Below are 13,617 nucleotides of genomic sequence, written 5' to 3'. Positions count from 1 at the left end.
GACGGTCTTCATGCCGGGGTTTTTATAGTCGCCGGTCCGACTCTAGGATTTAACGTTGCCGCTCGACGATCTTCATGCCGGGGTTTTTATAGTCGCCTGTCCGACTCTGGGATTTAACGTCGTCGCTCGATGGTCTCATTTCGGCATAAATTGTTCCTTTGATTCTACTCCTGCGGTCAAAAGATACAATAGAATTGAACATTATGAGTTACAATCACACACCTTTCACCTAGCTCCGTACGGCTGGAGGTGGTTTGCGCTCCACGGTCGCTCTAGCTTCCGTCCACCTTCATCCTCGAGGTAATAGGCGCCCGAATGGAGCTTTTCTACAATCTGGAATGGCCCGACCCAAGGAGCTCCAAACTTGGTCACGTCACCGACCGGCTTGACTTTCTTCCAGACGAGATCGCCGACCTGAAAAGATCTGGGAATTACCCGTCTATTGTAGTTTTGCTTCATCCTCTGCCGATACGCCATCAACCGAACGACGGCTTTGGCTCGCATCTCGTCCACCAAGTCCAGCTCCAAATGCCTCCGCTCAGCATTGTTCTTGTCGTATACTCTGATCCGGTCGGATTCTACCCCGACTTCTACCGGGACGATGAATTCTCCATCGTACACCAGGTGAAAGGGAGTCATTCCTGTTCCCTCCTTGGGCGTCGTTCAGAGCGCCCATAATACCCCGGGCAGCTCGTCTACCCAACTGCCACCTTCATGGTCGAGCCGAGCCCGGAGAACTCATAAGATCTCCCGATTGGTGATTTCGGCTTGTCCGTTACTTTGGATATGCTACAGAGGTGAAGGCTTGCTAAATGCCGTACCCCTCGCACCATTCCTTGAGCTGCTGACCCGCGAACTGCCTTCTATTATCGGAGATGAGCCACCGCGGGATGCCGAACTGACAAATGATATGCTGCCATATAAATTTCTCAACCATTTCCTCGATTATTTTAGCTAGCGGCTTGGCTTCAATCCACTTGGAAAAATAGTCCACTGCTACTAGCAAGAACTTTCGTTGTCCGGTCGCCATTGAAAATGGTCCCACAATGTCCATGCCCCATTGATCAAACGGGCAGAACACCGTGGAAGTTTTTAATTCTTCCGCGGGACGGTGTGAGAAACTGTGGTACCGTTGGCAGGATAAGCATGTGGCGACTGTCCGAGCGGCATCCTCCTGTAAAGTCGGCCAAAAATAGCGGGCCAAAAGAATCTTCCTCGCCAACGAGCGGGCGCCCGGATGCCCGCCATATGAGGCTTGGTGTACTTCTTGCAAAATGTAGTCCACATCCTCCGGGCCGACGCATTTAAGCAGAGGCCTGGAGAACGCCTTTTTGTAGAGCTGATCGCCAATGAGGACGAACCGACCAGCTCTTCTTCTGAGCAGATGTGTCTCCGACCGATCGGGCGGCGTTGTTCCGGACTTCAGAAACTCGGTTATGGCCATTCGTCAGTCATTTGGGAATGTGAGTCCCTCCATCCGATCAATGTGGGTGACCAGGGACACTTGCTCGACTGGCTGCTTAATGATGATTGGTGATATCGAATTGGCCAGCTTAGCCAGTTCATCTGCAGCCTGATTAGCCGCCCGGGGGATCTTCTGTACCACCACCTCTCGGAAATCGACCCTTAGTTTGGCGAAGGCTTCCGCATAAAGCTTTAGCCTAATGTTGCTTATCTCAAATGCTCCCGAAAGTTGCTGAGTGACCAACTGTGAGTCTGAATGAATTAAAACATTGCTAGCTCCCACATGCCGAGCAGCCTGCAAACCTGCTATAAGCGCCTCATACTCTGTTTCATTGTTGGTTGCTTTATAGTCTAGCCGTACAGATAGGTGCATTCGTTCTCCATGGGGGGAGACTAGCAGCACCCCTACCCCACTTCCCTGCCGAGTGGACGATCCGTCTACATACACATTCCACGTGGCTTCGAGCTCGGAATTTTGTACCTCAGTGATGAAGTCTGCCAACGACTATGCCTTAATTGCCGTCCGAGGCTGATACTGTATGTCAAACTCGCTAAGCTCTGTGGTCCATTTGATCAACCGCCCGGATGCTTCAGGGTTTAGCAGAACTCGGCTTAAGAGGCTATTCGTCATGACGATGATCGTATGGCTCAGGAAATAGGGCCGGAGCCTTCGAGCAGCTAGAACAAGTGAAAAGGCAAGCCTCTTAAGACCAGTGTAGTGAGACTCAGCATCCTTTAGAATGTGACTAAGGAAATACACCGATTGTTCTTCGCCGTTCTGCCGGATTAGCGCTGGACCGACTGCGTACTCGGTTGAAGACAAATAAATGTGGAGAGGCTCGCCGGCAGAAGGCTTTGCTAATACAGGTAATGAGTTTAGGTAGGTCTTCAATTCTTCGAACGCTCGGTCACACTCCTCGTCCCATTGGAATTTGGTTGCCCGGTGCAGGATCTTGAAGAAGGGCATGCTCCGATCGACCGCCCGGGAGATGAACCGGGATAGCGCTGTTATGCAGCCCGTAAGGCGCTGAACTTCCTTCAAGTTTCTGGGCGGCGGCATATCCTGTAGCGCTTTGACCTTGCTAGGGTTGTCCTCAATGCCTCGCTCGGTGACTATGTAGCCTAGGCAACAACCACTTTTTACTCCGAACAGGCACTTCTGCGGGTTGAACTTAATCCCGTACGCCCGCAATGTCTGGAAAGTTTTCTTTATATCTGCACAGAGGTCGGCCGCTCGGAATGATTTAATGAGTATATCATCAACATATACCTCTAAGTTTCGCCCGATCTACTTCCGGAACACCCTGTTCATGAGTCGCTGGTACGTAGTCCCCACGTTCTTCAGTCCGAACAGCATGACGTTGTAGCAATAAGTGTCGTCCACCGTGATGAAATCGACCTTCTCTTGATCCTCCTGGGCGAGCAGCACTTGGTGATAACCCTGATATGCATCCAACATGCATATCAGTTCGCACCCGGCGGTCGAATCCACCATTTGGTCAATCCGGGGCAGTGGGAAAAATCCTTCGGACACACCCTGTTCAGGTCGCGGATCTTGAAGAAGGGCATGCTCCGATCGGCCGCCCGGGAGATGAACCGGGATAGCGCTGTTATGCGGCCCGTAAGGCGCTGAACTTCCTTCAAGTTTCTGGGCGGCGGCATATCCTGTAGCGCTTTGACCTTGCTAGGGTTGTCCTCAATGCCTCGCTCGGTGACTATGTAGCCTAGGCAACAACCACTTTTTACTCCGAACAGGCACTTCTGCGGGTTGAACTTAATCCCGTACGCCCGCAATGTCTGGAAAGTTTTCTTTATATCTGCACAGAGGTCGGCCGCTCGGAATGATTTAATGAGTATATCATCAACATATACCTCTAAGTTTCGCCCGATCTGCTTCCGGAACACCCTGTTCATGAGTCGCTGGTACGTAGTCCCCACGTTCTTCAGTCCGAACAGCATGACGTTGTAGCAATAAGTGCCGTCCACCGTGATGAAATCGACCTTCTCTTGATCCTCCTGGGCGAGCAGCACTTGGTGATAACCCTGATATGCATCCAACATGCATATCAGTTCGCACCCGGCGGTCGAATCCACCATTTGGTCAATCCGGGGCAGTGGGAAAAATCCTTCGGACACACCCTGTTCAGGTCGCGGAAGTCGATGCAGACTCTCCATTTGTTGTCGGGCTTGGAGACTAGCACCACATTTACGAGTCAGCTTGGGAACTGCATGTCATGCCCCGGAGGAGTCCCTGTCCGAGAAAATTTCGGCAGCATCTCCCCTGTACGGCGGACAATCTGAAACATCCTACATATCCATATACCTCAGCCACATGCGGCTGGAATAATAACAGTAAATAAACAATCATCCACGCAGTTTATATAATAAGTAAACAGAATAATACTACCCTGACTCGAAATCAACCTTACTCAACTACACTCGTAAAGCTCAAATCCGACGATAAGATCAACTTACCTCTTCTGCCGTCTAGGCAGGCATGTAGTAGAACAAATCTAAACCATACGAAAATCCATCGATCATAAGAATCCATACAATATCCAAATCCTCAAACAGAATAAGTCTAACACAGTCTAAATAACAAACCAAAAGATAAAAAAAATAGCTTGTGGTCTGCAGGGGACTAGCAACTGGAACTCTCTCCTGACAGCATCAACCTGAAATATAACAACAATGGAGGCGGGGTGAGTCCAACACTCAGCAGGTACAATTGATATACAAAGTAAGGAAATAACACCTAGCACTAATCATGCGTACAGTCTCCTGATATAAGGAAGATAAAAATGCATCTGAAGTAAACAAGAGAGAAACTGTACTAACCAGGACCTGGGTATAAGGACAAACAGTCCGAGTGATATGGAAATCCTATATGCATGTCAAACATAGGTATCCAAACAATATGCAGCATATAAATGCAGCAAACACAAACACAAGCAATAAATGCATCATGCATATGATGCCAATGTCATGGTCACCCCTGACGCCAGTCAGCCAACTCACAACAAAAGTGGGACCGAGTGGGTAGGGCTGTGACAACCGTGCACTCTGCATCACTACTCCTGATGAGTGACCGAGTGGACGGGATGCTGTCGGAGTACACATACTCCTACCCCAAATCATAAATGGGGGAGCGCAGTGCTCTCATCTCCCGATACACTATGACGGGGAGGGATCTCTAACGTGCTACACGCTACGTCACACTACCCCTGAGCGAACCAACGGAGCACCGGAAGAGCAAACTGACGTGCTACCTGATAATTAGCATTTTGATGCATTATTTCTGCCCTTAATTCTCATGTTATAATCCTTTCATATGATTAATTGTTGATTCTTATCATGTTTATTGAGTTAGATTCACATTATGAGTTTTGTTATAATTCTTCCTATTTTTATGGATTTCTACTAATAATTGTGCACTTTTATTTTCTAGGGATTGAGCTCAAGTTGAACCAAATTGAACATAAAGGCTTGAGATAATGAGAAGTCCAATATGAAGAAATCTGAGCCATTGGATCAAATCCGAAGCAGAAATTCAGATTTGATTAATTCTAGCCGTTCATCAAGATCTGGTTGATTCTGGCCAATCTGTGTAGATCTGGAATGATCTGAGCCGCTCATCTTGATCTAGTTATCCCGACCATTCAATGGGTTCCAGTTGATCTCAACCATTTACTCAGATTTGATCTCAGCCACTCCATCGGATCTGGGTTGATCAGGACCGTCGGATCGGATTTGGGGGAATAAATCCACAAAGCACGGCACAGTGTCGAGGATGGGCTGCTGGTGACTTCTCCCGTTCGGCTCCTTCTCACGCGACCTCCACTTCTTCTCTTTCACCGACGGCCGACGGCCATTTCTACTTATCCATCGCCGCCGGCCGGACTTCCCTCATCTCCCGAGGTCATCTCCTATCCACAGCCCACGCTTCCTCTTCTGGATTTCCAGCGGCGCGCGGGCTAGGGCAGCAACGACGGCAAGCAATTCCAAGCGGCAAACTTCAGCTCCGAGCATCCATCTCACAGGAGGGGTTCTCCGGTGGGATCCTTCACCTTCCGACTTCTCTGTCTTTCTGGGGTTCGGACGGGCAGAGGAAGAAGAAGGCGACGCCATCACTGCTCTTTTTCCAGCAGCAAATCTTCTTCATACGGTTCAGATCTGGGCAGTAGCAGCTCCAGTGGCCATTGATGTTGGTGCAATTTCCAGTAGGTCAAGGTTGACCTAAGTTGACCAAGCGTAAACCTTGGTCATGGTTTCGATGTTTGACAATACAGAAAGACATGTAGACATGGACAATGCAGGTGCAGTTGTCCATGCGGAGAGATACTGATCAAGGTCTGATCAGGTTGGATGAAGAAGAGTCAAGTAGGTCAAGGTTGACCGGATACTTGACTAGGAAGTCCTAACTGGGATGTTAGGCAGTTCGGAAAGTCCTGGTGAGTGAAGCCAGGCAGTCGGGAAATCCTGGTGAGTAAAGCCAAGTGAAAATCCTAGTGAGTGAAGCTAGGTGAAAGTGAAAGTCCTGGTGAGTGAAGCCAGGCAGGGGAAAGACCCAGTGAGTGAAGCTAGGCAGTTTGGAAATCCTGGTGAGTAAAACCAGGTGAAGATCCTAGTAAGTGAAGCTAGGTGAAAGTGAAAGTCCTGGTGAGTGAAGCCAGGCAGGGGAAAGACCTAGTGAGTGAAGCTAGGCAGTTTGGAAGTCCTGGTGAGTGAAGCCAGGCAGTTGGAAAGTCCTGGTGAGTGAAGCCAGGCAATTGGAGAGTCCTAGTGAGTGAAGCCAGGCAAGGGAAATCCAGATAGGTCAAGGTTGACCAGACATCTGGTGAAAAGTCCAAGCAGGGAGCTTGGCACGAGAAAAGTCTAAGTATGGAGACTTGGCACGGAAAAGTCCAAGCAGGGAGCTTGGCACGAGAAAAGTCCAAGTATGGAGACTTGGCACGGAAAAGTCCAAGCAGGGAGCTTGGCACGGGAAAAGTCCAGGTATGGAGACTTGGCACGGAGAAGTCCAAGCAGGGAGCATGGCACGGGAGAAGTCCAAGTATGGAAGCTTGGCATGTGAAGTCGGAAAGGGCTCGGTAGCTCGTTCTCTGGACCGGATGGAGTCAGAGAGGGCTCGTTAGCTCACTCTCCGGACGAAGTCGGAGAGAGCTCGGTAGATCGGTAGCTCGGTAGCTCGGCAGCTCGGCAGCTCGGTAGCCCGGTAGCTTGGTAGCTCGGCAGCTCGGTAGCTCGGGAGCTCGGCAGCTCGGTAGCTCGGTAGCTCGGTAGCTCGGTAGCTCGGTAGCTCGGTAGCTCGGCTGATCGGTCTGGTGACCGATCAGTAACCAAACAGAATGCTTCTGTGGGTTATCTGATCGGTCTGGAGACCGATCAAAAAGCAAACAGAAGAAGAAGAAGGATAAAGGCTGATCGGTCCAGGGACCGATCAGACTCCTCCTGGACCGATCAGGACATAGCCTGATCGGTCCCCAAGACCGATCAGGACCCTTGTGGACCGATCAGGATGGAGCCTGATCGGTCCACGTTCGACCGTTGAGTCACAACGGGTCGCTCCGTCTTCTCCGCTGGCTTCTGTCTTCGATGTGCAGGTTCGCAGGTTATAAAAGGAGATCAAGGCTTTGGTGCTATCTCTCCTTTTTCCTTCTTCCTGTCCCTAAGTGCTGCTGTGCTTGAGCTTTGTTGAGCTTCTCCAAAGCTTCGCGTGAGCTTCCGGCTGGATCATCTGCTGTTGTAGGCGCTTGGAGCTGTTGCTTTTTCCAGTCGACGAGAAGGCAAGATTGTTTTTACACTTGTATTGTCTTCTGCTTTCTTGTATTTCTTGTACATTCATCTTACTGTTGCAAGAGTATTGTGGCGAGGTTTCTCCACCCATAAGGAGTTATTTTTAGCCGATTTTCCGGGGACTCATCCACCGACGGATTGACTGGACTCGTCCACCTTACGGACACGCCGAGGAGTAGGAGCCCTAATCTCCGAACCTCGTTACATCGGTTTGTTTGAGGTTTGTCTTCTTTTCCTTCGTTTCTACGTGTTATTTTCCGCTGCGCTAACCTAGTTTGTAGAAACGCGACGATTTGGTGTCGGCTATTCACACCCCCCCTCTCTAGCCTCCGTAAGAAGGATCCCAACAAGTGGTATCAGAGCAAGGTTGCTCTTCGTCGGATTAACACCCGGGGGAGCACAAGCTAGAGAATGGATCGACTCGGAGAAGACATCACGATTCCACCCTTCTACGAGTGCTGCGACTTCGCGTATTGGAAGGTAAGAATGAAGTATTTTCTTATGACTAACCTAGCAAATTGGAATTGTGTACAAGTAGGTTTTATTCCTCCGGTGGATAGAAAGGGAGAACTTCTCAAGAAAAAGAAGTGGACGAAAGAACAAATCTACCAATACACAATCAACGACGAGGTAACGAAAATCCTTGAATTTTCATTACCTAGTGATATCTTGTGTAAGATAGGAGGATACAACAATGCCAAGGAGTTGTGGAACAACTTGGCAAAGTTCCATGAGGGGAACTCCACTTCAAGCCATGAAGAGGAGTCAAGTGAGCCAAGTAGCTCACATCATGGAGGAGAGGAATTAGAAGTTGAGGGCTACTCAACATCTAAGGAAGAAGAGGAGGAGAGTTCTTCCTCAAGAATGGAGCAAGAGGAAGAAGCTTCTACCTCCTGAAGGGATGAAGAAGAGAGCATTCATCCATCCTCAACCCTAGGTAACTCAGGCAATTTAAGTTCAAATAAATTGCATATAATGTGCTTTGAGTGTAGGGAATTTGGGCACTACAAGAGCAAATGTCCAAAGAGGATTAGAAAGACTCTACTGGCGCCAAAGGTCAAGGAAGCCGGAGTCCCGACACGCAAGGGCAAGGAACACGTGGTGTGCTTCCAATGCAAGCGAAGGGGACATTATCGGAGTCAATGTCCGAGGGGGAGGCAATCTCACAAGGACAAGAGACCGAGCACGTCGATAGGGGGAGCTAAGGCAAACCCTAAGGTAACATTTAAGGCACATTCTTGCAATAATAATAAGACTCATGCTGGTAGTTTTATCGCAATTGTCAAGAATGATAAGCATGATAATCTTAGGAATCGATATATGTGCTTAGGTGCCAAGCATGTTAGTCTAGGTAAGGACAATGCTAGAAATGATAACACTAGGATTAACTCATCTAAGGTTAAGGAGAACCTAGGTAGAAATCCCAAATCATCTAGACATATGCCTAGAAATACCTCAAGGAATAATGATAAATTAAAACTTGAGGTATTAGAGAAGGAGAATCAAGTCTTGAGGTCAAGACTTGATACTTTGGAAAAGGCTCTTAAGAACTTAGAAAAGTCAACTCTAGGGTCTAAGGGTCAAAAACCCAAGTCAAAGGACAAGAGAGGTTTGGGTCACAAACCTAAGTCCCAAGTGGTCAAGCCCACTTATCATAATGTTCCATTCGATTATGGAACAAAATCTAGGGCTAGGAAGACCATCACCAAGGTCACAAGGGGAGTCACCCCTAGAGTTGATCTTGATGAGTCCCAAATGACCAAGGCTTTAAAGCCTAAGAGGGTCATTAGGAGGGTTGCTAGGGAAGTTATCCCTAGTGAATATTTAGTGAACCCAATGAGCTCAAATAGGTATTGGGTACCTAGGAGCATCTTCTCTACCCCATAGATGGGTTAGAGAGTGTCAACTCCGATTAGAAGGGTAGTTAACCCAACTTTGAGGAAATTGACACTCAAGGAGCATTTTCAAGGTTTTTGGGAACCTTTGAAAATGAAATGGAACAATCATTAATATTTACTCCTTGGAAGAGTAAAATGTGCCATCATGGAAAATGATGATGTTAATTTCAATTGGCACAATTTGGGAAAATCTAGAGAACTCTTGAGGAAAAATGAAACATGCCAAGATTTGAGGATAAATTTGATCTTTAAGTGGCATGAATGAATCTAGAGTTCAAGAAGTGTCAAAATTAGGATTTTGGCATATTAGGGCAATCAAGGGTTAAAGCTTAAGTATTAGCTAAGGCTAAGGATACTTAGATAGGTAATCTAGGTATGTCTTATTCATGCTAAATCTTGCCATGATTGTTTGCCCTCACATGTCATGACATCATATTTAAGTTTATCTTTTGAAATGTCATGATAATACTTAGGTTAGTTTTATGTCATGTTTATTTAAGTTTCAAACTTTATGCCATGACATCATGACATTGGCACATGCTTCTATTTATGATATTATTTCATGCCATGTCATCATCTCTTGCATTAATGATCAATTTAAATTGATTTAAGGTTAAAATAAAAAAAAAAAATACAATTTGATATGGAGATCAAATTGATGTGTAGAAAATGCATGAGACCTTAGCCTAAGATAACCTAAACCCATATCTCACATCAAAATTAACTTGGATGTGTTTTTGATACACCTTAGATATGTGTGAGATATTAGGATGATGAGTTAGGATCAAGGTGCATAGTTCTTGTACCTAGATGAGCCTAATTCTAATTTGGGGATCATAGGGAAAGCTTATGTACAAGTCATGTACATTTAGCCCAAAGATTGTGGTCCTAAATTAAATGGTTTAAAATCATTTCAAAATTGATTTGGAAAACCTTGATGAAGCCTTTCTAGTGATAACATTCATCATTGAACAAGTTGATACAAAGATGAGTTAACTTTGAGCTATTTCAAAGACTTTTGAACTTTGTATCAAGATTTGAAAATGGAACTTATTTTCATAGAAAACTATTTTTCCATGATAGTATATGTTATGAGGAATGTATCCTCAAAATTTCACAATTTTTCAAATTTTCTGTGATTTTCTGGAGGTTTCTGAATTTCGGGAAGGAAAAATTCAGAAATCTGTCCATCAGTATCTGGATCGGTCACTGGACCGATCCAGGGCTTTCCTGATCGGTCACTGTGACCGATCCAGAGGGAGCCTGATCGGTCTGGTGACCGATCAGAGCGTGCCAAATGCTGATTTTTCGATTGTTGACTGAAATTTCAGCTATGGGAGTTGGTATTTTGAAGGTTTAAAACTCTCCAAGACATTGTTGGTGCAATGGTCAAGGGGGAGTTGACCTTTAGGGGGAGTTGTCATGAGTGATATGGGATTATCACTAAATTGACTATTGACATTAGTATCAAGGGGGAAATTAAGGGTTTCAATGAAAGGTATGAGACTTTCATTAGGAAGAAACTCTTGACCTTGATTCACTCTTTTTGATGTGTGTCAAAAAGGGGGAGAATGGATAATGTCTAGAGAATGTTCAAGGAAGAACATTGGAGTTAGTGGGAGAGTTTGTTGATCACAACGAGTGAAGTTGTGAACAACGGTAACTTACTCTTCAGGGGGAGAGTTTGTTGATGTGTGCCAATAGGGGGAGAATGAAGGGTTTAAGTTAGGCCTTCATTATCTAAGAAGGAGGTTGTCTTCTTAGAAGGAGAATGCAAGGTTGTAACTTATGTTTCATTACCTGTGGCATGAAGAAAGTTGAGGCTATTGGATTAGCCTAACTTAAAGGTATTGTCAAACATCAAAAAGGGGGAGATTGTTGGTGCAATTTCCAGTAGGTCAAGGTTGACCTAAGTTGACCAAGCGTAAACCTTTGTCATGGTTTCGATGTTTGACAATACAGAAAGACATGTAGACATGGACAATGCAGGTGCAGTTGTCCATGCGGAGAGATACTAATCAGGGTCTGATCAGGTTGGATGAAGAAGAGTCAAGTAGGTCAAGGTTGACCGGATACTTGACTGGGAAGTCCTAACTGGGATGTTAGGCAGTTCGGAAAGTCCTGGTGAGTGAAGCCAGGCAGTCGGGAAATCCTGGTGAGTAAAGCCAGGTGAAAATCCTAGTGAGTGAAGCTAGGTGAAAGTGAAAGTCTTGGTGAGTGAAGCCAGGCAGGGGAAAGACCTAGTGAGTGAAGCTAGGCAGTTTGGAAATCCTGGTGAGTAAAGCCAGGTGAAGATCCTAGTAAGTGAAGCTAGGTGAAAGTGAAAGTCCTGGTGAGTGAAGCCAGGCAGGGGAAAGACCTAGTGAGTGAAGCTAGGCAGTTTGGAAGTCCTGGTGATTGGAGCCAGGCAAGGGAAATCCAGATGGGTCAATGTTTACTATACAGCTGGCGAAAAGTCGAAGCAGGGAGCTCGGATAGGTCAAGGTTGACGGACATCAGTGAAAAGTCAAGCGAGGAGCTTGGCGAGAAAAGTCTAAGTATGGAGACTTGGCTGGAAAAGTCCAAGGGAGCTTGACACGAGAAAAGTCAAGTATGGAGACTTGGCACGGAAAAGTCCAAGCAGGGAGATTGGCACGGAAAAGTCCAGGTATGGAGACTTGGCACGGAGAAGTCCAAGCAGGGAGCATGGCACGGGAGAAGTCCAAGTATGGAAGCTTGGCATGTGAAGTCGGAAAGGGCTCGGTAGCTCGTTCTCTGGAACGGATGGAGTCAGAGAGGGCTCGTTAGCTCACTCTTCGGACGAAATCGCGACGGCCTGACCAATCTCGGCGAGACCCTCGGACTCGGCCATCTGGGCGAGGGCGGAAACCTGCTGACCGACGCCGCGGCCCTGCCCGGTGCCCTGCTGGGCGGCCAGGGGCTCGGCGCATTGTCCCCGATCCTCGGCGATGTCGGCGCGGTGGTCAGGAGGGCTCGGTAGCTCAGTAGCTCGGTAGCTCGGCTGATCGGTCTGGTGACCGATCAGTAACCAAACAGAATGCTTCTGTGGGTTATCTGATCGGTCTGGAGACCGATCAGAAAGCAAACAGAAGAAGAAGAAGGAGAAAGGCTGATCGATCCAGGGACCGATCAGACTGGGGCCTGATCAGGCTTAGCCTGATCGGTCCCCAAGACCGATCAGGACCCTTGTGGACCGATCAGGATGGAGCCTGATCGGTCCACGTTCGACCGTTGAGTCACAACGGGTCGCTCCGTCTTCTCCGCTGGCTTCTGTCTTCGATGTGCAGGTTCACAGGTTATAAAAGGAGATCAAGGCTTTGGTGCTATCTCTCCTTTTTCCTTCTTCCTGTCCCTAAGTGCTGCTGTGCTTGAGCTTTGTTGAGCTTCTCCAAAGCTTCGCGTGAGCTTCCGGCTGGATCATCTGCTGTTGTAGGCGCTTGGAGCTGTTGCTTCTTCCAGTCGACGAGAAGGCAAGATTGTTTTTACACTTGTATTGTCTTCTGCTTTCTTGTATTTCTTGTACATTCATCTTGCTGTTGCAAGAGTATTGTGGCGAGGTTTCTCCACCCATAAGGAGTTATTTTTAGCCGGTTTTCCGGGGACTCATCCACCGACGGATTGACTGGACTCGTCCACCTTACGGACACGCCGAGGAGTAGGAGCCCTAATCTCTGAACCTCGTTACATCGGTTTGTTTGAGGTTTGTCTTCTTTTCCTTCGTTTCTACGTGTTATTTTCCGCTGCGCTAACCTAGTTTGTAGAAACGCGACGATTTGGTGTCGGCTATTCACACCCCCCTCTCTAGCCTCCGTAAGAAGGATCCCAACAATTGATTCTTTCGGACAGCAAATTCTTCTCCAGATTTGGTAGTCAGTAGCCTTCAAGTTCTTCATTGATTCTTCCGGATAGCACCTTTCACATTTCGAGCAGCACTTCATTCTTCAACAGATCTGGACAGTTTTGGATTGTTGCAGTTTCTTCACTGAATTCTTATTGACATGTTAATTTTGTGTGTTTGATTGTTTGATGCTTGTACTAAATTGATCTCCCATGTTTTAGTGCACGTACTCATGCTATTTTGATTCATGCTCGTAAGGTGTTCGACAAAATGTTTCTTCCAACAGTAGGTTTACATTTGTGCACTTTATTTCACTTAATGTTTGCTTATCTTGTCTTTTGCAATTGCTATAAGTTTTTTCTTCGTTTGAATGCAATTAGAATTAGATTTCTTTAATGCTCTAGATTACGTTCTATGTTAATTTCTTTAGATGCTTACTTTGAGTTGTTTTTAATTTCTTTGCAATCATAGTTTAAGATAGACTAGGTTTTCTTACATGCACTGTCTTTTATTTATTAGGTTAGATTTCATTTAATGTTTCGCTCTTTCATTCCTTAGTTTAATTCTATTATTAGTGAAATCGTAGCGTAGAGTGACAATGCGCTATGAAGTCACTACTAA

The 13,617-nt window shown here is 46.7% G+C and overlaps 1 protein-coding gene across 1 annotated transcript; it reads right to left on the bottom strand.

Annotated features, from left to right (window-relative positions):
• Positions 1–225: 225 nt before the first annotated feature.
• Positions 226–639, bottom strand: LOC121986549. Its single transcript, XM_042540514.1, has one exon. The coding sequence runs from the start codon at positions 637–639 to the stop codon at positions 226–228; it is 414 nt and encodes a 137-aa protein (XP_042396448.1).
• Between the last annotated feature and the right edge of the window lie 12,978 nt (positions 640–13,617).

The sequence above is a fragment of the Zingiber officinale genome, chromosome 5B (genome assembly GCF_018446385.1).
Source record: "Zingiber officinale cultivar Zhangliang chromosome 5B, Zo_v1.1, whole genome shotgun sequence".
Lineage (NCBI taxonomy): Eukaryota > Viridiplantae > Streptophyta > Magnoliopsida > Zingiberales > Zingiberaceae > Zingiber > Zingiber officinale.
The sequence above is the reverse complement of the archived record's forward strand: the minus strand, read 5'-3'. Positions and strand labels throughout refer to the sequence as shown.